This window comes from Ranitomeya variabilis, chromosome 1, assembly GCF_051348905.1.
Source record: "Ranitomeya variabilis isolate aRanVar5 chromosome 1, aRanVar5.hap1, whole genome shotgun sequence".
In the NCBI taxonomy this organism is placed as follows: Eukaryota; Metazoa; Chordata; class Amphibia; order Anura; family Dendrobatidae; genus Ranitomeya; species Ranitomeya variabilis.
In genome coordinates, this window is record NC_135232.1 from 144,849,971 (window position 1) to 144,874,760 (window position 24,790).

A 24,790-nucleotide genomic window follows, 5' to 3' on the forward strand; every position below is an offset into this window, starting at 1 on the left:
TAGCCGGGGCATGACCCTGCAGAGCCTGAAGCAATGTGGAGGTTAGGTTATCTATCGACTGCGTCATAGATTGCGATATCTGAGTTGCCCATTCCGGCGTGGCATTAGACACCGAGGCATTGGCAGGGGCTTCTTGGGGCTCTGACACATTAGTTTGTATACAGTTTTGACAATGCGGGTACGTGCTGCCACTGGGGAGAGCGGTCCCGCAGGCTGTGCAGAATGCATAATAGCAGTTCTGCCTGGTTCTCTTGGACCTTGAGCCCGGCATAGTGCCCAGATGCCGGCAGAGGACCTTACAGGGGTAGAGAAACCTATAGGAGAGCCTTATAGGTAATATGGATTCACAGCTGAGTAAAAAACCCAGCTGTGATCTTACCCCACCAGTGTGCCCCTAGGTCCAGCGCCGAAGATCCACAGTCCTGTGCCCCCCGGAGACTGGCTGCCTGGTCCTGGTCCTGCAGACCGGGAGATGCAGGGTTAATCTCCAGCAGAAAATGGCTGCTGAGAAAAAGAGGAAGGAGGAGAAGGGGGCGGAGAGCTGGAAAAAGGTGGCAAAGCTGTGTAAAAACGCGCCCTTTCTGTCTCGATCCACCCCCTTTATGACACTGTTGAGTGTCATATTTGTCATCCGGGGGGCGGGCCGGGGGGCGGAGAGGAGGCGGCTGCTTCAGCTAGGCCGAAGCCGGGGCCTAAATTAGATGCCTGAGGCCCAGAAGGGCTCCAGGCCGGCGCAAAAGTCCGGGAGGGGGTCGGATCTGAACTGGACCCCTCCGGATTTAAAGGCAGGATGGCAGTGGGGCTGTAAGCGGAAGGGGGAGCCCGGTTGGGGTCTCCCTGAGGCAGTATAGAGCTGGTACTGCCGCAGAGACAGGGACACAGAGAGCCCTGTGTCTGTATGTGCCATGCCTGCCTGCACTCCCCCCGGCTCCAACAGGAGCCCGCAGCTAGGCTGGGGTCCCTGGATGCAGCCGCAGTGTGCTGGCCCATTGCTGGGAGCTGTAGAATGCTGCCACTGAGGAGAGCGGTCCAGCAGGCAGTACAGAATGCGTAATAGCAGTCCTGCCTGGTTCTCTTGGACCTTGAGCCCGGCATAGTGCACAGAGTGTAGAAGGGCTGCTATGCAAAGGACCTTACAGGGGTAGAGAAACCTATAGGAGAGCCTTATAGGTAATATGGATTCACAGCCGAGTAAAACAACCCAGCTGTGATCTTACCCCACCAGTATGCCCCTAGGTCCAGCGCCGAAGATCCACAGTCTTGTGTATCCTGGAGACTGGCTGGCCTGGTCCTGCTGACCGGGAGATGCAGGGTTAATCCTTGCTGCAGTAGAAATGGCCGCCGAGGAGAAGAGGCAGGGGGAGAAGGGGGCGGAGAGCTGAGAAAAAGGCGGCTAAGCGGTGTAAAAACGCGCCCTTTCTGTCTCGATCCACCCCCTTTATGACACTGTAGAGAGTCATATTTGTCATCCGGGGGGCAGGCCGGGGGGGCGGAGAGGAGGCGGCAGCTACAGCTAGGCCGAAGCCGGGGCCTAAATTAGATGCCTGATGCCCAGAAAGGCTCCAGGCCGGCGCGGAAGTCCGGGGGGGTCGGATCTGAACCGGACCCCCCCCCAGATTTAAAGGCAGGATAGGGGTGGGGCTGTAAGCGGGAGGGGGGCCCTGTGAGGGGTCCCCCTGAGGCAGTATAGAGCTGGTGCTGCCGCAGAGACAGAGGCGCAGGGAGCCCTGTGTCTCTATGTGCCATGCCTGCCTGCACTCCCCCCGGCCCCGACAGGAGCCCGCAGCTGGGCTGGGGTCCCTGGATGCAGGCGCAGTGTGCTGGCCCATTGCTGGGAGCTGTAGAATGCTGCCTGTACAGGCCCTGAGGCGTCTCAACCTAATACCCCCAGAGGGGGATTAGGGAGGGTGCTGTTGTCACACCTTCAGGGGCCTTTATCCTCGCCTCGACCTCAACCTCAACCCAGAAACTAAAAGGAATTGGGGGAGGAGGGGGGTCTCGACTTCGAACCAGCACCCGAGGGACTGGGGAAGGAGCAACATGGGGAATAGCCATCTCTACTTCAACTGGGCACCACATAATAGGGGGCCGAGGAAGGAGCCATGCCGGGAGTCTCACAGAAGACCCTCTTTTCTTCATCTGTAATCCCGTCGGAAAAACCGGAGTAAAAATCTTTTAGGTGTGCCTCCTATGCGACACTAAGCAAAAACTGGAGAAGGCTGATGCCGTCCAGGGGTGTATACTGCACAGGAGGAGCCACAGTTAATCTTTTTCAGATTATGCATAGTGTCGCCTCCTAGTGGACAGCAGCATAACACCCATGGTCCTGTGTCCCCCAATGAGGCGACAGAGTAAATCCGTCTTTCTGCACTGTAGGAACTTAGCCGGAGTGTGGGGGGATAAAGGGAGAATTTATATGGTTATATTAGAACATACTACATTAGGGAAGGTGTTGTGAATTTGGATTTTGGGCTCCCCCGGTGGCCACTGGTGGAATTGAACTTGTGTCATCATCTTTCCTGTTCACCTGTTCTCATCAGATCTGGGTGTCGCTATATAATCTGGCTTCTCTGTTAGTTGCTTGCCGGTCAACAATGTTATCAGAAGCCTCTCTGTGCTTGTTCCTGCTCCCAGACATCTACTAGATAAGTTGGACTTTCGTCCATGTTTGTTTTTGCTTTTTGGTTCCAGTTCACAGCTGCAGTTTCGTTACTGTGTCTGGAAAGCTCTTGTTGATCAGGAATTGCCACTCTGGTATTATGAGTTAATGCCAGAGTCCTAAAGTAATTTCTGGATGGTGTTTTGTTAGGGTTTTCTGCTGACCATGAAAGTGTTCTTTCTGTCTTCTGCTATCTAGAAAGCGGACCTCAAATTTGCTAAAACTATTTTCCTGCTGTGTTTGTTATTTCATCTAAAATCACCGCCAATATATGTGGGGGGCCTCTGTCTCCTTTTTGGGCATTTCTCTAGAGGTGAGCCAGGTCTTATATTTCCCTCTACTAGCATTATTTAGTTCTCCGGCCGGCGCTGGGCATATAGGGATAAAAAGTAGGACATGCTACCTGGCTACTTCTAGTTGTGCGGTAGGTTTAGTTCATGGTCAGTACAGTTCCCATCTTCCAAGAGCTTGTTCCTATATACGCTTATGCTATGTTCTCTAGCCATGGAGATCATGACAGTTTGACCGGCCCACTAAAGGGTTAATTCCTTGGCTGAGAAAGGAGTGAAATAAGAAGTCTGCTGAGAGTTTTTTTTTTTTTTTGTGCTCTTAATTGGATCATTTGCCAGTCTGTCTATGCTGCAGTCTTTCTTTTTTTTCTCTCTCCTTCTAATCTTTGAATGGCTCTGTGTTCACCTGTTTATTATGGATCTTCAGAGTGTAACTGCAGGTTTGAATAATCTCACCACGAAAGTACAAAATTTGCAAGATTTTGTTGTTCATGCTCCGGTATCTGAACCGAGAATTCCTTTGCCGGAATTTTTCTCGGGGAATAGATCTGGTTTTCAGAATTTTAGAAATAATTGCAAGTTATTTTTGTCCCTGAAATCTCGTTCTGCCGGGGACCCTGCACAGCAGGTTCGGATTGTGATTTCTCTGCTCCGTGGCGACCCTCAAGACTGGGCTTTTTCATTGGCACCAGGGGATCCTGCGTTGCGCAGTGTAGATGCGTTTTTTCTGGCCTTGGGGTTGCTTTATGACGAACCTCATTTGGAACTTCAGGCAGAAAAAACTTTGATGTCCCCATCTCAGGGGCAAGATGAAGCTGAAATTTACTGCCAGAGATTCCGTAAATGGTCTGTGCTTACTCAGTGGAATGAGTGTGCCTTGGCGGCTACTTTCAGAGAGGGTCTCTCTGATGCCATTAAGGATGTTATGGTGGGGTTCCCTGTGCCTGCGGGTCTGAATGAGTCCATGACAATAGCTATTCAGATCGATAGGCGTCTGCGGGAGCGCAAACTAGTGCACCATCTGGCGGTGTCCACTGAGAAGACGCCAGAAAGTATGCAGTGTGATAGAATTCTGTCCAGAAGCGAGCGGCAGAATTTTAGACGGAAAAATGGGTTGTGTTTCTATTGTGGGGATTCTACTCATGTTATATCAGCATGCTCTAAGCGTACTAAAAAGCTTGATAAGTCTGTTTCCATTGGCACTTTACAGTCTAAGTTTATTTTGTCTGTGACCCTGATTTGCTCTTTGTCATCTATTACCACGGACGCCTATATCGACTCTGGCGCCGCTTTGAGTCTTATGGATTGGTCCTTTGCCAATCGTTGTGGGTATGATTTAGAGCCTTTGGAGACTCTTATTCCTCTGAAGGGGATTGACTCCACCCCATTGGCTAATAATAAACCACAATACTGGACACAAGTAACTATGCGTATTAATCCGGATCACCAGGAGATTATTCGTTTTCTGGTGCTGTATAATCTACATGATGATTTGGTGCTAGGATTGCCATGGCTGCAGTCTCACAACCCAGTCCTTGACTGGAGAGCTATGTCTGTGTTGAGCTGGGGATGTAAGGGGACTCATGGGGACGTACCTTTGGTTTCCATTTCATCATCTATCCCCTCTGAAATCCCTGAGTTCCTGTCTGATTATCGTGACGTCTTTGAAGAACCCAAGCTGGGTTCACTACCTCCGCACCGTGAGTGCGATTGTGCTATAGATTTAATTCCGGGTAGTAAATACCCAAAGGGTCGTTTATTTAATCTGTCTGTGCCTGAACATGCTGCTATGCGAGAATATATAAAGGAGTCCTTGGAAAAGGGACATATTCGTCCATCGTCATCTCCCTTAGGAGCCGGCTTTTTCTTTGTGTCAAAAAAAGACGGCTCTTTGAGACCATGTATTGATTATCGGCTTTTGAATAAAATCACGGTTAAATATCAATACCCATTGCCGTTGCTGACTGATTTGTTTGCTCGCATAAGGGGGGCCAAGTGGTTCTCTAAGATTGATCTCCGTGGGGCGTATAATTTGGTGCGAATCAGGCAGGGGGATGAGTGGAAAACCGCATTTAATACGCCCGAGGGCCACTTTGAGTATTTGGTGATGCCTTTTGGTCTTTCTAATGCCCCTTCAGTCTTCCAGTCCTTTATGCATGATATTTTCCGCGATTTTTTGGATAAATTTATGATAGTGTATCTGGATGATATTCTGATTTTTTCGGATGACTGGGACTCTCATGTCCAGCAAGTCAAGAGGGTTTTTCAGGTTTTGCGGTCTAATTCTCTGTGTGTCAAGGGTTCTAAGTGCGTTTTTGGGGTTCAGAGAATTTCCTTTTTGGGATATATTTTTTCTCCCTCTTCCATTGAGATGGATCCTGTCAAGGTTCAAGCTATTTGTGATTGGACGCAGCCCTCTTCTCTTAAAAGTCTTCAGAAATTTTTGGGCTTTGCCAACTTTTATCGTCGATTTATTGCTGGTTTTTTGGATGTCGTTAAGCCATTGACCGATTTGACTAGACAGGGTGCTGATGTTGCTAATTGGTCCCCTGATGCTGTGGAGGCTTTTCAGGAGCTTAAGCGCCGTTTTTCTTCTGCCCCTGTGTTGCGTCAGCCTGATGTGGCTCTTCCTTTTCAGGTTGAGGTCGACGCTTCTGAGATCGGAGCTGGGGCAGTGTTGTCGCAGAAAAGTTCTGACTGCTCCGTGATGAGGCCTTGTGCCTTCTTTTCCCGTAAATTTTCGCCCGCTGAGCGGAATTATGATGTTGGGAATCGGGAGCTTTTGGCCATGAAGTGGGCGTTTGAGGAGTGGCGCCATTGGCTTGAGGGGTCCAGACATCAGGTGGTGGTATTGACTGACCACAAAAATTTGATTTATCTTGAGACCGCCAGGCGCCTGAATCCTAGACAGGCGCGCTGGTCATTATTTTTTTCTCGGTTTAATTTTGTGGTGTCATACCTACCGGGTTCTAAGAATGTTAAGGCGGATGCCCTTTCTAGGAGTTTTGAGCCTGATTCACCCGGCAACTCTGAGCCCACAGGTATCCTTAAGGATGGAGTTATTTTGTCAGCCGTTTCTCCAGACCTGCGGCGGGCCTTGCAGGAGTTTCAGGCGGATAGACCGGATCGTTGTCCGCCTGATAGGCTGTTTGTTCCTGATGATTGGACCAGTAGAGTCATCTCTGAGGTGCATTCTTCTGCATTGGCAGGTCATCCTGGAATTTTTGGTACCAGGGATTTGGTGGCAAGATCCTTCTGGTGGCCTTCCCTGTCACGAGATGTGCGAGGCTTTGTGCAGTCTTGTGACGTTTGTGCTCGGGCCAAGCCTTGTTGTTCTCGGGCTAGTGGATTATTGTTGCCCTTGCCTATTCCTAAGAGGCCTTGGACGCACATCTCGATGGATTTTATTTCAGATCTGCCTGTTTCCCAGAAAATGTCTGTCATCTGGGTGGTGTGTGACCGTTTTTCTAAGATGGTCCATTTGGTTCCCCTGCCCAAATTGCCTTCTTCTTCCGAGTTGGTTCCCCTGTTTTTTCAAAATGTTGTTCGTTTGCATGGTATTCCTGAGAATATCGTTTCTGACAGAGGAACCCAATTTGTGTCTAGATTTTGGCGGGCATTCTGTGCTAGGATGGGCATAGATTTGTCTTTTTCGTCTGCTTTTCACCCTCAGACTAATGGCCAGACCGAGCGGACTAATCAGACCCTGGAGACATATCTGAGGTGTTTTGTGTCTGCTGACCAGGATGATTGGGTTGCTTTTTTGCCATTGGCGGAGTTCGCCCTCAATAATCGGGCCAGCTCTGCCACCTTGGTGTCCCCGTTTTTCTGTAATTCGGGGTTCCATCCTCGATTTTCCTCCGGTCAGGTGGAGTCCTCGGATTGTCCTGGAGTGGATGCGGTGGTGGAGAGATTGCATCATATTTGGGGGCAGGTGATGGACAATTTGAAGTTGTCCCAGGAGAAGACTCAGCTTTTTGCCAACCGTTACCGTCGTGTTGGTTCTCGGCTTTGTGTTGGAGATTTGGTGTGGTTGTCTTCTCGTTTTGTCCCTATGAGGGTCTCTTCTCCTAAGTTTAAGCCTCGGTTCATCGGTCCGTATAAAATATTGGAGATTCTTAACCCTGTTTCCTTCCGTTTAGACCTCCCTGCATCCTTTTCCATTCATAACGTTTTTCATCGGTCGTTATTGCGCAGGTATGAGGTACCTGTTGTGCCTTCCGTTGAGCCTCCTGCTCCGGTGTTGGTTGAGGGTGAGTTGGAGTACGTTGTGGAGAAGATCCTAGACTCCCGTGTTTCCAGACGGAGACTCCAGTATCTGGTCAAGTGGAAGGGATACGGCCAGGAGGATAATTCTTGGGTCACTGCATCTGATGTTCATGCCTCCGATCTGGTTCGTGCCTTTCATAGGGCCCATCCTGATCGCCCTGGTGGTTCTGGTGAGGGTTCGGTGCCCCCTCCTTGAGGGGGGGGTACTGTTGTGAATTTGGATTTTGGGCTCCCCCGGTGGCCACTGGTGGAATTGAACTTGTGTCATCATCTTTCCTGTTCACCTGTTCTCATCAGATCTGGGTGTCGCTATATAATCTGGCTTCTCTGTTAGTTGCTTGCCGGTCAACAATGTTATCAGAAGCCTCTCTGTGCTTGTTCCTGCTCCCAGACATCTACTAGATAAGTTGGACTTTCGTCCATGTTTGTTTTTGCTTTTTGGTTCCAGTTCACAGCTGCAGTTTCGTTACTGTGTCTGGAAAGCTCTTGTTGATCAGGAATTGCCACTCTGGTATTATGAGTTAATGCCAGAGTCCTAAAGTAATTTCTGGATGGTGTTTTGTTAGGGTTTTCTGCTGACCATGAAAGTGTTCTTTCTGTCTTCTGCTATCTAGAAAGCGGACCTCAAATTTGCTAAAACTATTTTCCTGCTGTGTTTGTTATTTCATCTAAAATCACCGCCAATATATGTGGGGGGCCTCTGTCTCCTTTTTGGGCATTTCTCTAGAGGTGAGCCAGGTCTTATATTTCCCTCTGCTAGCATTATTTAGTTCTCCGGCCGGCGCTGGGCATATAGGGATAAAAAGTAGGACATGCTACCTGGCTACTTCTAGTTGTGCGGTAGGTTTAGTTCATGGTCAGTACAGTTCCCATCTTCCAAGAGCTTGTTCCTATATAGGCTTATGCTATGTTCTCTAGCCATGGAGATCATGACAGGAAGGGTCGTCTATACAATTACTCTGCTTTTATGACAGAGCTTCCTATAAAAAATAAATACAAAAATAAAATTAAAGGGAACCTGTCACCCTCAAAATCGCGGGCGAGCTAAGCCCACCGGCATCAGGGGCTTATCTACAGCATTCTGGAATGCTGTAGATAAGCCCACGATGTATCCTAAAAGATTAAAAAAAGACGTTAGATTATACTCACCCAGAGGCGGTCCCGCTGCTGGTACTGGTCCGGAACCTCCCAGAGCAAAGTACTGCAGTGAGCAGGCACCTGGCCTCTCTGACTTTTCTCAGCTCATCTGATGAAGATGGGAGGCGCCGGACCCGGACCGCCCCTAGGTGAGTATAATCTAACGTCTTTTTCTTCTCTTTCAGGATACATCGGGGGCTTATCTACAGCATTACAGAATGCTGTAGATAAGCCCTTGATGCTGGTAGGCTTACCTCACCCGCAATTTTGGGGGGTGACAGGTTCCCTTTAAGGGCTGAGAAGTGAAGAAGTTCTGCTAGAAGTGGAACACAAAAGCATAACACAATACATACAGTTTTTAATCAGCACATGACCAACAGAAAATTTTAAAATAATAACACAAAATTGCAAAACAGATAATGGTCCCGTACCAGCCAGCTGAAAGTCTCAACCCTGGATTCATGCTGTACGGAGCCAGCATACAGTGAGACCCCCAGCCGATGCGCCATTCACAGTTCAGAATATTAGCGATTACCAAGGCACACAAGAGATGGCTGTGCCCGGGATCAGGCAGGCTTTGATCTGCAGGCATTTGGTTGATGGATATACAGAAAACCAATTAGACTGTGGAATTTCCAGCTTAAGGATGACATTCTTCCGTGGGAACAGCAGAAGCAATTTAGTACACTTCTTGCAGAGCCCGGGCTTTCCATGTGTCTGCGGCCCCCAGAAGGGAATCAGAGATACAGAGGAAGCAACAAGTCGCCTGTTCTCCACAGAATAACCCAGATATCCAATCTGCTGAATAATGGAGAAGGATTTGTTAAGGTCCTGGGGTAATGTCCCACTCGTGACTTTACTACTTAGGGGTCCTGTATACATTGGTCGACCCAGTAATCCCTGTAACAATGTAAGACATTCATGACTGCATAATCCCAGGCTCCGAGCATGGAAAACCAGAAGATGATATAAGAATCATCAGGAGTATCTTCTCACTTGGTATAATAGAATATAACATTGTATTACAGAAGTGACTCTACATTGATAGTATACACAGATCTATACATAGTCTAGAAGAAAAAACTGGGAGCCCTTCCGCTCTCCAAAGGAATAAGCATTTAGGCGGGAAATGAGACTTAACTTGAGCAAAAACCTAGTTTTAGTCAAATTACACTTAATTGCGCATTTACCAGACAAAACTGCGTAGGATATGATTGAGTTGTGTGACTCCACGCACTCTGCCGGGAGGATGGATTTCCACAATTTGGGCATCTGAAGATGCCCTCACTAACTATTTTAATAAGGGTAGGTATGATTGATCGCTGTGCCACGTCTAGAGCAACTACACGTACAGGAAGGTCACGTCTTTCCACAAAGGGTGGACGAGATGGCAGCTTCACCGGATAAGCGCCACCATGCCTCGTGCCACAGGACGTCTCCGACAGGAGAGGAGTTCTCTACATATGCACATGGGAATAGATGATAATGTCACCCCATAGGTTTGCACTGGGAGCAACCGAAAGAGTATGGCTGCAGGTAACATCTTAGGTCCTGGGATGTCGCAGTCATTTCCGGACACAGCCATGCTGTAAAACGGCTTCACCAAAAGAAAGAGCACTAGATGACGTTTCTCGAGCATGAACCTCTGCGCTCAGGCTAGGTGCACACCCGCGTTGGAGCTCTGTCTATCACTGGATATTACACACAGACACAAGAATGGAAATCTGACTGCAAAACAAGTCAATAGGATCCATTAGGGGCCAACTGTGTCCCATCATGAATCAGTGCACGCACTGAAATGTATTATTCTGTTCCGGATGGGGACTAATGTAACAGAGATTAGAATATTGGTGTGACTGGGGCATAAGAACGACGTGAATGAGGAACCTATGTGATCGGTTACACAACACAGCCATCATCTACATTATGGCTCCTATGAGGAAGGCGAACACTGGCGTTCTTTACTTGAGGAGGACACTTACATTTGATTACTATCGAAATATTCTTATAGGGGGGATAGGGAAATGAACTACATATTAATAGTCTACCGACAACCAGTGTGCTCCTCCAGTACACTACATTCAATACATCCATTTCTTTAAAATGGCCTTCCACCCCTGTACGGACAGGACAGGACAGATGTCAAACTCAGTGACACATACCAAATAGGGATGTATGGGAAGCATTACATTCTATGGAAGACAGAGGATTGGCGGATGGAGTAGAATTTGTGTTCTCTCCCGCACAGTAGAGCAGGGTGCACGGGCATGCTCAGCTACCGCTTCTCTGATCCGGAGAATAACAGGCACCGTATGCGGTTTTCAGATAGTTGTAATAACTGATTATACAAGTTTATCTCATGTTTTGGCTCCCTCCCCTCCTGCTGAGATTCATTCTCCACATTTTTGCCACCTTGTCTTAGAGCAATATGACGTAGGGGCAGAGACACTGATTCCAGTGATGTGTCACTTCCTGAACTGCTTGTTTAGATAAAACACTTTTGGCAGGAGATATTTAGTTTTGGCAGCAAAGTAGTCCTTCACATTAATGAGCTTTGTATAACCCCCCGTCACCGATTGGCAGCTTTCTGCCTATGCAGCAAGCTGCCAATCAGTAGCGTGGGCGGGGTTATACAGAGCTCATCACTGGGCGGATTAGCAAGATATACAGTAGAGGAAACAATGTCAAAACTACAGCAAGCAGCTCAGTAAGTGACACATCACTGTAATTAGGGTCGGTTTCTACATTACACTGCTCTCAGATGAGGCATCAAACATCTGCTGACAGATTCCCCCTAACACAATCTGATCCCCATAGATGCTGCACTACTGACTCTCTGCTCTTACGTTGGGTTGTATTAAAGGAAATCATGACTCACCATTTCTTATTAAAAAAATACGGTACATAAAAAAAAAAAAAAGGAGAAACTTTAAAGGGAGCCCGTCATTTCATTTCAAACATCTATACTGTCCCCAGTGCGTTGTTAGTGATGTCCTAAGAGCACTTTATAGTTATGCAGTACCTGCTCATTTAGTCATAGGGGTGGGCTTCCTTTGCTGTTCAGTCACAAGCGTCGTCATCCACACAATTTGAATGATTTCCCTGGTCGTGCCGACATCACTGGATTCCCGCACCTGTGCAGTGTGGACAGAGTGGCCGGCTCCAGGCGCCGCACTGGGCAGGTGCGGAATTCCAGTGACATCGCCACACCCAAGGAAATCATTCAAATTGTGAGTAAATGAGCAGGTTCGACACACGGTAACTATATAAAATACTATTTGGACATCACAGAGAGGATTAAGGGAAAAACACTAACTTATGCACATTGCAACACAACGCACTGGGGACAGGTTACATGGGTGAAGTGACATGACAGGTTCCATTTAAAGGTCTGGATCATTTCCTCTGTACACAGCATTGTGGGTTATAGTTAAGTTAGTGACAAAATGTATACAGAATAAGACAAAGGTGGGACTTGATGGACCCAGGTCTTTTTTCCATCTGTGTGACTAGAGACAAGTCAGGAACATGCTGCTTTTAGAGATTATCTATATAAATCAGGTTTGTTCAACAGGATATGGTAAAGAAGTCAATGACTTTTTGGAAACAGAATCCGCACGCCAGTCCCTGAGCCATAAGGACCTCCGAATGGTGATGGCGTTTTCTGCTGCTTGAGAAGCGCAGTCAGCGGCATCCAGAGACGCGGTCACTAGAAAATCCCCAGCTCTGGCTGAGTAGCGAGGTCTGCTACCTCGGGGGGAAGATTGGTATCCAGAACAGCTGAAAACAAGACCTCAGCCCAATGGGTCATAGCCTTGGCCACCCACGTAGCGGCAAAAGATGGGAAGAGTGCGGCTGCTGAGGCTTCAAAAACTGAACAAGCCATATTGTCGATCGGTGGGGTTTTTAATCGAGGCGCCCTCTGAAGAGGATAAAATAGATTTAGCAGCTAGGCGCGATACTGGAGGATCTACCGGAGGAGACAGTGACCAATCTTTTCTTAGATCAGGAGCAAAGGGATATTTTGACTCCATGGGCTTTCGCCCTGTAAAGCATTTATCTGGACGGATCCTATGAGATTCAACGATTTCCTTAAATTCGGGATGATTGGCGAACACTCTGTGAGCCTGCTTGGTCCTCTTAAAGGACACAGCATGATCCGTTTTAGATAAAGGTTCTTTATCTAGCTTCAGGGCCTTGTTTACTGACTCAATGAGAGAGTCGAGAGTCTCCTGATCGTGTTAAAATTCCTGATCTAGGAACGTGTCAGAATCGTCCTCTGAGCCAGGTTCTCTACTAGCCCCAAGGGAGGGGGAGCGAGAAAAGGAACTCTCAGAACCCGACTTCCGGTGATGGTCTGGGGACAAGGCATGAGTCCTTTTCCTGGAAGAGCGAGAGCTCCTTGGTAAGGTACGACCCCTAGTGTACAAGGGGTTCTGATCATCAGAAGCATTGTCCGTAACAGTGCCCTGGTTAAAGGAGGGGACTCGGAACGAGTCCAATGCTTTGGCCAGGGATGCCATAGACCGGGTAAGGGAGGTAGCCCACTCAGGGGGACTAGGGGGTTCGGTATCAGTAACAGGTGGTTCCTGAGCAGTCACCGGTTCACAAGCTGAGCATAACGCAGTATTGTGACCCTGGGGTAGAGATACCTTACAAGAGGTACAAGCAGCAAAAAACACAGTGTGGGTTTTCCCAGATTTTTTAGTTAGGCTTTGATTGAGACATAGTGTAGCCTTGAGGAGAGCGCTTACTAGCAGGGGAAGGGTTAAGCTATGTTTCTGCAGCTTACCCAGGGGTCCTGTGTCTTGAGTCCCCGGGGGAGATCCGCAATGTGTCCACCGAAATCACTAATCCCTGAAGCTGTGATTCAGAACGCTGGAGCAGCGCTGCAGCATCAGCCCTGTGGGTGTCCAAAGATGGCTGCCGAGATCAGGAACAGAAGACGCTTCTCGCAGAACGAGAAGTGCCAGAGAGTGGGCGCCGGTAACCGCCGGTGGGTGGAGCCAACGTTCCGGCCTGGACGAGAGAAAAGCCGGGGGCTGAATTTTAAGCTTGTGGTTGCGGCCAAGCGCCACGGCCGCTATTTGTGCAGACCGACATGACCCACGCACCAGGGCTTTAAGGTATATGCGGACCTCCCTTATCCCAGGACCTCCCAGCGCCTCGGCCCCGCAGGTGTACTCACGGTAGATGTGGTGGGCCGGTGCTCAATCCACCGTCGCCATAGTCAGGGAGGACATTGAACATTTTGGCCAGTTCTTACTCTTGTCTGCTAATAGTAGAATGTGTCAGCTTGTGGTCACCGAGGCAAACAACAGACCAAGACGGGAACCAAATCAGCCTGATCATACACAATTCTTGGCACTCAGTGTAGAGATGATTTTTTTTTTTCTTGATGACAGCTATCCAGAAATAAACATACGTTGCAGCCTATGTAGACCTCCCTCTGTATACGGATTGCCAAGGAAAGCCCACAATTTGGATGAAGGCGCTGAAGTGAAGGAGCGCTGGCCACCGCACGGAGGCTGAGCCTTCGCCCTCACTTCCACCAGAAATCTATAGGGGCAGGCTTCCATTAGCAGTAAGGTGAATGTATGAGAATTTTTAGGATCACAATTAGAGTTTTGTGACCTGATAGTTAATCCCTTTAGGTGTTGAGAATATAGCAAAGACAAGAACAGAGCCTACAAACTGAAGAATAAGGAATAGTTAGGAGCCCAGAGCAGAGAACACTGAGTGATCATTTTACTGCCAGCAGCCATATGGCATGGTGACTATGGACTTCACATGTGGGCACGCAGGGTACTCCAGAGAGGGCACTGAGCTTGGTAGTATCTCTCGGGACTAGGTAAGAGGGGACCCCTGAATTATAACCCACATGAGCACTAATATTGCATGAGGACATGGATAGTTATTTTTTTTATTTTTTTTTTTTTAATAATATACACAGTGAAATGTATAAAGCATTGAAAGAAATAAATTAATTAAAAGTCAAAAATAACATAGTAACATATATACACAGATGATAGAAATCCTTTATACCATCCTATACTCTGATCAGCATCATAAGAGAACCACCTTAAAGCCACTGTGATCCTCACACCCAGCAGTATGTTACCTTCATGTATGCAAACTCCTTCATCGCAGCCAGACGGGACAGGTAGAGCCAGGACATCTTGTGTCTGTGCTTGTGATAATCACGCTTGTTTTTAAGGTTACGAAAAGACGTTCTTCCGAGTCGGTGAAGTTTTAATGCGAGCTGCTTATCGTCTTCATTTGCAACAATATAGATATCTGAATGGAGGAAAAAGGAGAATGCCACTGTGGAGGAGAGGTAAAATAACAGGCCCTGGTCACATTGGTGCAGTGGCTCCATGTATAATGGAGACCACAATGCAGTGCCAGATCTAGCCCACAATGGGCGACAACGGCCCCCTCTGAATTATAGCAATGCCCATCAAGTTTTTTAATTTTGTGGTTAGACATATCTCTGACAGCGACATTTCACATGTGCCGGTATGGGCCCATTGGAGCACCCGTGACAGGATCGCGGGTCACTGATGCATTGCTATGACAGCAGGGTGTCTCATGAAGACCTCTGTGGCCAGGCGTCAAAGGAGACCTTACCTTCTGATATATACAGAAATACTGCAGTATTGAACAGTGAAAAGATTAAAAAAATATATATATATTTCTCCCAAAAATAAGAAAAAAAAAAAAAGTTGAAATCACCCCCTTTTCCCACATAGAAAATAAGGATTAAAAAACACATGTGGTATTGCCGTGCTCATAAAAGTTTGATCTGTCAAAATGTAAAAATAATTAACCCGATCGGTAAACACCGTAAAAGTGAAACATTCAAAAACACCAAATTTAAATTTTTTTGGTTGCTGCAATTCCACAGAAATACTCTAACAAGCGATCAAAACGTCACATCTATCACATAATTGTATCAATAAAAACGGCGTCTTGCCCCACCAAAAAAGGAAGACATCGCCAAGCTCCATCAACTGAAATATGAAAACGTTACAGTTCTTGGAAGATGGCGACAACACCAACATTTTTTTTGTGTGCAAACTTCAGATTTTTTTTTTCACCACTAAAATAAAAAAACTGGACATATTTGGTATTACCGTAATCGTATTGATGGGGAGAATCACACTGCAAGGTCATTTTACCACATAATGTACACTATAAAAACAATTCCCAAAGAAACAGTCAGAATTACGGTACATTTTTTCCCACAATTTCTATGTATTTGGAATTTTTCTCCTGTTTTCCAGTACACCATGTGGTAAAATGAATAGTGTCATTTAACGGTGCTAATTGTCCTCATACGGCTATGTGGTCAGAAAATATAAGAAGCTATGGTTCTGTGAAAAGGGGGAATAAACCCAGAAATGGGCCCCATCGTGAAAGGGTTAATAAAGGACCTTTCTTACCTGACTCTTTGCCCACACCCATCTGGTTGCCGACTGAAGTGATGACGTCTCGTGATGAGAGGGTCTTTAGTGCCAAGTAATCATATCCGCCATAAATGAGCCGGTAGCCCTGCACAGCTGAACAGAATACAGAAACGTCAGAGGCGCAAATCTTAGTCTTCATTTACTGTAAGAGCAACTACCGGAATGAACCCTCTAACCCCTTAGTGACGGAGCCAAATATTTAAAATCTCACCAGTGTCCCATTTATGTGGTAATAACTCTGAAATTCGCCAACAAATTCCAGTGATTTTGAGATTGTTTTTTTACGTGGCACATTATACTTTATGATAATGGTAAATTTAGGTCAATATGTTTTGTGTTTAATTGTAAATAAATATCAGAAACTTGAGAAAAATGTAAAAAAAAAAAAAAAAATATAGCAATTTTAAAACTTTGAATGATTATCCCTTTAATCCCGATAGTATTTATTAATGTTTTTCTGTAGAGTGACTAATTTCCCACATGTCTGCTTTACATCAGGACCATTTGTAAAATGTTATTTTATTTTGTTAGCATTTTAGGAGGTTTAAAAATGTAGCAGTAATTTTTAATTTTTTCAAGGAAATTTACAAAATTTATTTTTTTAAAGGACCTATCCATGTTTGAAGAGACTTTAGAGGTCCTATATATGGGAAAACGCCCAAAAGTGATACCATTTTAAAAACAGGATCCCTTGACATATTGAAAACTGCAGTCAGGTAGTTTATTAACCCTTCAGGTGCTTTACAGGAATTAATGCAAAGTGGTACGACAAATGAAAATGTGTATTTTTACCACCTAAATGCCTCTAACTTCTGAACAGATTACAACAGCCGGCAGACTCTAAGGCTATGTGCACACTTTGCGGATTTTGCTGCGGATCCGCAGCAGTTTCCCATGAGTTTACAGTACAATGTAAACCTATGGGAAACAAAAAACGCTGTGCACATCCTGCGGAAAAAAACGCGCGGAAATGCAGCGGATTGCATTCCGCAGCATGTCACTTCTTTTCTGCGGATTTTCACCTGCTCCAATAGGAAAATGCAGATGAAAACCTGCAAAAGAATCCGCAGTAAAAACCGCGACGCGTTTTCACTGCGGATTTTGGAATTCCGCTGCAGAAAAATCCGCAGTGGAATCCGCAAAGTGTGCACATAGCCTAAGGCCGCTATTTGGTCATGAATTGCCATCGCAAAGACCAGGACCACACAATCATGATCTGAGGGCACCAATGGGGATAAAGAGGAAGCCCCCACACTTAACCATTTATAATGATGTAGTCACTATTGACAGCAGCATCTAAGGGGTTAAACAGATATGGACGGTGCAAACACTGATTGTGGCTGATACAGCAAGTTGTCAGCTATAGTGGACAGCCGACAGCTGCCGGATTGTCACCTTTTATGGGGAGGCTATTCTCTTATATCTCAGGTCAGTTAAAAGACGTATTGGCGGTCATTAAGGGGTCAAAGAGGCTGCCCGCTACTACCAGATATGTCATCTTATTATATTTTATGACGTTTGTACAGTATATACAACTAAAAGAATCATGACCATTTGTTATTGTGTTGCCATATTCTAAAAGCCACACGTTTTACACTTTTCAATCAATGGAGCCGAATGAGGACTTTTTGTAGCGTGACAAGATGTAGTTTTTAGCGGTGCCATTTTCTGGCACAAGACTGACAACTTTATATTACACTTTTTGGAGATGGAAAATACAAACACCGTTCACTAATTTGCAGCACTGGTGGAGCGTGGTCACGGGGGGTGTTCCGGCGATGATATGATGATACGACAGGTTCCGGGAAATCCCATCCCAGGCTGATGCGGCAGGTTCGGTGGTACCGGGGCTCCGCTGACATTTTGTGAAAGCACGGAGCCCCCGCACTTCCGTTGCTACGATGCGGTGGTCTCTGGGAAAATGGCAACTGGGGGCGGCGCATGTGCAGATTGAGATCTCAGCACAGATCTCATCTCCGCATGCGCCGCTTCCGGCAGCCATTTTCCCAGAGACCACCGCATCGTAGCAATGGAAGTGCGGGGGCTCCATGCTTTTACAAAATGTCGGCGGAGCCCCCACATTACCGCTGCACCAGCCTGGGAAGGGAGTGTGATCATCGCCCTGCAGCGTCGGACCGCCACAGAATTGTCCGACTCATGCTGCCGCCACACTTGTAAGTATATTCTGACTAGAAGATGCACCCCCATTTTCTCCAAAAATTTTTGGGAAAAAAAAAAGGGCATCATATAGTCCGAAAAAGGAGATTTTTGCTGAATAACATTCCCAGGAAGGTCAGGGACTGACTCGGGGTTGGTGATAACTTTTGTAGGTTGATTAACCAGCCCATGCGACAGAGTATCGGTTGTGATTGAGACGCTGAGCTCACAGTCCTTGAAGGTGGGAGCCTTGATGAGTAGATCGTCCAGGTATGGAACGACTACTATGCCTCTGGAGTGCAAGACGTCCATGGTGGCTGCCATGACCTTGGTGAACACTCTGGGAGCCGTGGCGAGTCCGAAAGGGAGAGCCACGAATTGGTAGTGGTCCTGGCCTATTGCGAACCTGAGAAACCTCTGATGGGCAGGTGCAATGGGTATATGCAGGTATGCGTCTTGTATGTCTATGGAGGCGAGATATTCTCCCTTCTCCATGGACGCAATGATGGACCGAAGGGACTCCATGCGGAAATGACGGACCCGTACATATTTGTTGAGCTGTTCTAGATCTAGTATGGGCCGTACGCTGCCTCCTTTCTTGGGAACTACGAACAGATTGGAGTAGAACCCTCGGAAGCGGTCGGTCGTGGGTACCGGTCAGGGCCGGCTCCAGGTTTTTGAGGGCCCCGGGCGAAAGAGTCTCAGCGGTCCCCCCTTTAACACAGCGCAGTATATAGCACAGCACGTGCAGTATATAACACCGCACGCACACTATATAGTACAGCACGTGCACTATATAGCACAGCACGTGCAGTATATAACACAGCACGCGCACTATATAACACAGCCCGCGCACTATAACACAGCCCGCGCACTATATAACAGCACGCGCAATATATAACAGCCCGCGCAATATATAACACAGCCCACGCATTATATAACAGCCCACGCAGTACATAGCACAGCCACGTAGTATATAACACAGCCCATGGCCCCATGCAGTACACAGCACAGCCCAGTAGTATATAACACAGCCCATGTAGTATACAGCACAGCGCACGTAGTACAGCACAGCCCCGTGACGTTGTATATAACACAGCCGGCCATATATATACAGTAGTGAGTGAGTCTATGACTATAACTACAAGTCGCACTCCCAGCATTGCTAACATACCAATACCATAGATAGCAGGCTGCATCCCCCCTGCCCCTGCAATGTGTTGGGACCGAAGACTCACTCACTGCTTCACGTGGCGCTGCTGCCCACGTTGTGGACACAGGGACAGGGTGCATGCACCGACCGTGCACCGTCCGCACCTGACTGCAGCTCATCTTCTGCTTGGCGCTGCCGCTGGACCTGTCCTGGATGGTGGACGTGGAATTCTTCTCTGAGCTCTATACCCTGAGCTCTATATATCTGATACCCCTTAGACCCCATGTCCAGAGCCTCTCACCTAGCCAAATCAGTTCTCATGCTTCGCACTGACGAGGGCCAACAGCCCGAAACACCGTGTCTGCGAATTGAGATACTGATTTGGCTTTTATCCTAAGTCATATTGTACGACTCGTTAAAGGGTTGATTTTGACTTGTAGGATCGCTACTTCCAATAGGTGGCGCTGTAGAGTTTAAGTCCTCTTTTTCTCAGAAGAGGCAATTTGCATATTTAAATTCCCAGAGGAGCATTGTACGGCAAATAAGCCTCCTTACCTTGACAAGCCAGAGATGGTATGTCACTCTCCATAAGGAGAAACGATACCCCTTAGACCCCATGTCCAGAGCCTCTCACCTAGCCAAATCAGTTCTCATGCTTCGCACTGACGAGGGCCAACAGCCCGAAACACCGTGTCTGCGAATTGAGATACTGATTTGGCTTTTATCCTAAGTCATATTGTACGACTCGTTAAAGGGTTGATTGTGACTTGTAGGATCGCTACTTCCAATAGGTGGCGCTGTAGAGTTTAAGTCCTCTTTTTCTCAGAAGAGGCAATTTGCATCTCTGAGTTCTAGACACTCTCACCGACCGGAAGTGACACAGGACAAATGACCGCCGGCCCGGAAGTGACTCTCTTCGTATCCATGGTGACGGCGGAGGTGAGTATTGCAGCTGCGCAGCGCCTGCGAAACCCTCAGAGAGCTCTGTGCCGTCTGCTGCCGGGGCGCTGGCGCGGATGATGGATGTGCTCCTCCAGGCTCCGAGACCTGGCTGGGAGAGGGATTTGAATGACTGCGTGTATGTAAGAGTCACACACAGCAGGGATGTATTCCGGCTGCGGGGCCCCCCCAGGAGCGCTGCGCATGAGTGTGTACAGACTCAGTACTTGTACGTTACTACCATAAATGGGCCCCCCCCGTCTTGCCAGGGCCCCGGCACTTGCCCGGGTACGCCGGGTGCCGACGCCGGCCCTGGTACCGGTACTATGACTCCTGCTTGAAACAGCGAGGAGACCGCTTGGTGGTAGGCACGAGCCTTGGCTGGCGGTTTTGGGGGGACAGAGAGGAAGAATCGGTCCGGTGGGTTGGAGGCGAAGTCTATTTTGTATCCGGAAGACACTAGTTCCCTGACCCACCTGTCTTCTGTAATAGGCAGCCAGACTTGATTAAAGAGCAAAAGTCGGCCGCCTACTGGTGTGGTGTCTTCCGGAGTCCGTGAGTCATGATGAGGAGAAAGTCTGAGATTTTCCTCCTCTGGGCTTAGGCTGGCCTGCTTTTGACTGCCAGGTCTTGTCCGACCTTTGCGTCGATCGTGAGTTGTCCCTGCGTGGGGAACGGTTACGATTTTGTGCTGGACGCGAGACGGACGAGCCGGAGGAATTCCGAAAGGATCGGAATAGAGTTTGGTTACGCTTCTTGTAAGTGCGTTTAGGTTTCAGTTGGGGAAGAGAAGTACTCTTACCCCCGGTGGCGTTGGATATCATAGTGTCCAACTGTTCACCGAAAAGTCTCCCACTGAGGTAGGGGAGGTGCGTGAGGGACTTCTTTGAGGCTGCGTCCGCTTTCCATTCCCGCAGCCAGAGGATACGCCGAATCGTGATGGCGTTTGATGCTATCCCCGCTACTCCCCTTGCTGAATCCAGAGCTGCCTGGAGCATGTAGTCTGCTACAACTGCTATTTGAACCGCTTGGTCCGACAGCTCAGGAGCGGATGCTTGGAGAACTTGTAAATTCTTTGCCCAGGCCAGAATGGCCTTGGCAGCCCAAACTGAGGCGAACGCGGGAGCCAGGGATGCCCCTGCTGCCTCGAAAACTGAACGAGCCATGCTTTCTACCTGCCGGTCTGCTGCGTCCCTGAGGGTTGAGCTATCTGGCAGTGAAAGGAGGGTCTGTGCTGCTAGCCTAGAGACTGGGGGGTCCACTTCAGGTGGATCTGTCCATTCCTTGGTGTCCTTCTGTGGGAAGGGGTACCTCGCCTCCAGATATTTGCGATTAGCGAATTTTTTCTCAGGCTGTGAGAGCTGCTTTTTAAGGATCGCCTTAAACTCTGGGTGGTTAGAGAAAACCTTAGGCGGCTTCAGAGGTCCTTCAAAGGAAATCTTATGTTCTGGGGCCTCTGGTGGCGGATCAGAAATGTCCAGCACCCGATGGATGGATGAAATTATGTCCTCAACTAGCGCTGTATTGCTAGGAGGGATTGGGATCAGGGACCCCTCCGTTTCTCTGTCTGAGTCAGAGTCGCAGATGCCTTCCGAATCCTGTGTATCACTGAGGCGTCCTCTGCTGAGTGGGCCGGGGAGGAGGCCTTCTCTGGTCGGGGATTGCGGAGATCTGCATTGTCTGTCCCTGGAATGGGACGGTCTAGATGACCTGGAGCTACGGTGTCTCTCCCTAGAGGGGGATGACCGTGTGCTATGGGATGACGCAGATGGATTTGATCTATGGGTCCGCTTGCGTCCTGACCTAGACGTGGATGTGCCAGGATCATCTTGTTCCTGAGTCAAGCTCTCCCTTTGCTGGGTAACGGTCATAGCCGGGGCATGACCCTGCAGAGCCTGAAGCAATGTGGAGGTTAGGTTATCTATAGACTGCGTCATAGATTGCGATATCTGAGTAGCCCATTCCGGCGTGGCATTAGACACCGAGGCATTGGCAGGGGCTTCTTGGGGCTCTGACACATTAGTTTGTATACAGTTCTGACAATGCGGGTACGTGCTACTACTGGGGAGAGCGGTCCCGCAGGCTGTGCAGAATGCATAATAGCAGTTCTGCCTGGTTCTCTTGGACCTTGAGCCCGGCATAGTGCCCAGATGCCGGCAGAGGACCTTACAGGGGTAGAGAAACCTATAGGGGAGCCTTATAGGTAATATGGATTCACAGCCGAGTAAAAAAACCCAGCTGTGATCTTACCCCACCAGTGTGCCCCTAGGTCCAGCGCCGAAGATCCACAGTCCTGTGCCCCCCGGAGACTGGCTGCCTGGTCCTGCAGACCGGGAGATGCAGGGTTAATCTGCAGCCGAAAATCGCTGCTGAGATAGAGAGGAAAGGAGCAGAAGGGGGCGGAGAGCTGGAAAAAAGGCGGCAAGGCTGTGTAAAAACACGCCCTTTCTGTCTCGATCCACCCACTTTATGACACTGTAGAGTGTCATATTTGTCATCCGGGGGGCGGGCCGGGGGGCGGAGAGGAGGCGGTAGCTTCAGCTAGGCCAAAGCCGGGGCCTAAATTAGATGCCTGAGGCCCAGAAGGGCTCCAGGCCGGCGCGAAAGTCCGGGAGGGGGTCGGATCTGAACCGGACCCCTCCGGATTTAAAGGAAGGATGGCGGAGGGGCTATAAGCGGAAGGGGGAGCCCGGTAGGGGTCTCCCTGAGGCAGTATAGAGCTGGTGCTGCCGCAGAGACAGGGGCGCAGGGAGCCCTGTGTCTGTATGTGCCATGCCTGCCTGCACTCCCCCCGGCCCCAACAGGAGCCCGCAGCTGGGCTGGGGTCCCTGGATGCAGGCGCAGTGTGCTGGCCCATTGCTGGGAGGTGTAGAATGCTGCCTGTACAGGCCCTACCTGAGGTGTTTCAACCTAATACCCCCAGAGGGGGATAGGGAGGGTGCTGTTGTCACCTTCAGGGGCCTTTATCCTCGCCTCGACCTCAACCCAGAAACCAAAAGGAATTGGGGAAGGAGGGGGGGTCTCGACTTCGAACCAGCACCCGAGGGACTGGGGAAGGAGCAACATGGGGAATAGCCATCTCTACTTCAACTGGGCACCCCATAATAGGGGGCCGAGGAAGGAGCCATGCCGGGAGTCTCACAGGAGACCCTGTTTTCTTCATCTGTAATCCCGTCGGAAAAAACAGAGTAAAAATCTTTTAGGTGTGCCTCCTATGCGACACTAAGCAAAAACTGGAGAAGGCTGATGCCGTCCAGGGGTGTATACTGCACAGGAGGAGCCACAGTTAATCTTTTTCAGATTATGCATAGTGTCGCCTCCTAGTGGACAGCAGCATAACACCCATGGTCCTGTGTCCCCCAATGAGGCGACAGAGTAAATACAGTGTGCGTGCGTGCACACATACATATAAACGCACACATATACAGGTCATATGAAAAAGTTTGGGCACCCCTATTAATCTTAAGCTTAATGTTTTATAAAAATTGTTTTTTGGCAACAGCTATTTCAGTTTCATATATCTAATAACTGTTGGACACAGTAATGTTTCTGCCTTGAAATGAGGTTTATTGTACTAACAGAAAATGTGCAATCTGCATTCAAACAAAATTTGACAGGTGCATAAGTATGGGCACCCTTATCATTTTCTTGTTTTAAATACTCCTACCTACTTCTTACTGACTTACTAAAGCACTTTTTTTGGTTTTGTAACCTCATTGAGCTTTGAACTTCATAGCCAGGTGTATGCAATCATGAGAAAAGCTACTTAAAGTGGCCACTTGCAAGTTGTTCTCCTGTTTGAATCTCCTCTGAAGAGTGGCATCATGGGCTCCTCAAAACAACGATTATTCAACATAGTTGTTCAGGGGAAGGATACAAAAAGCTGTCTCAGAGATTTAACCTGTCAATTTCCACTGTGAGGAACATAGTAAGGAAATGGAAGAACACAGGTACAGTTCTTGTTAAGGCCAGAAGTGGCAGGCCAAGAAAAACATCAGAAAGGCAGAGAAGAAGAATGGTGAGATCAGTCAAGGACAATCCTCAGACCATCTCCAAAGAGCTGCAGCATCAACTTGCTGCAGATGGTGTCACTGTGCATCGGTCAACTATACAACGCACTGTGTTTTTTTGCCGCCATGCATAACGCCTTTTTGTATTACCAAACAACTCAATCTTGGTTTCATGAGTCCACAGGACCTTCTTCCAAAAAGAAATTGGCTTCTCCAAATGTGCTTTTGCATACCTCTGCCGACTGTTTGTGGCGTGCTTGCAGAAACGGCTTCTTTTGCATCACTCTCCCATACAGCTTCTCCTTGTGCAAAGTGCGTTGTATACTTGACCAATGCACAGTGACACCATCTGCAGCAAGTTGATGCTGCAGCTCTCTGGAAGTGGTCTGAAGATTGTCCTTGACTGATCTCACCATTCTTCTTCTCTACCTTTCTGATGTTTTTCTTGGCCTGCCACTTCTGGCCTTAACAAGAACTGTACCTGTGTTCTTCCATTTCCTTACTATGTTCCTCACAGTGGAAATTGACAGGTTGAACCTCTGAGACAGCTTTTTGTATCCTTCCCCTGAACAACTATGTTGAATAATCTTTGTTTTCAGATCATTTGACAGTTGTTTTGAGGAGCCCATGATGCCACTCTTCGGAGGAGATTTAAACAGGAGTACAACTTGCAAGTGGCCACTTTAAGTAGCTTTTCTCATGATTTC

At 48.1% G+C, this 24,790-nt stretch overlaps 1 protein-coding gene across 2 annotated transcripts in view; it reads right to left on the minus strand.

Moving 5' to 3' along the window:
- Positions 1–24,790, minus strand: part of RIOK2 (RIO kinase 2) — a 77,242-nt gene that overhangs the window by 47,885 nt on the left and 4,567 nt on the right. For both annotated transcript variants that reach the window (XM_077289608.1, XM_077289600.1), the window contains exons 3-4: positions 15,801–15,917; positions 14,477–14,652 (exon numbers count right to left, since the gene is read on the minus strand). In XM_077289608.1, coding sequence (XP_077145723.1) covers positions 14,477–14,652; positions 15,801–15,917 — 293 coding nt within the window. The remainder of the gene's footprint in view (positions 1–14,476; positions 14,653–15,800; positions 15,918–24,790) is intronic.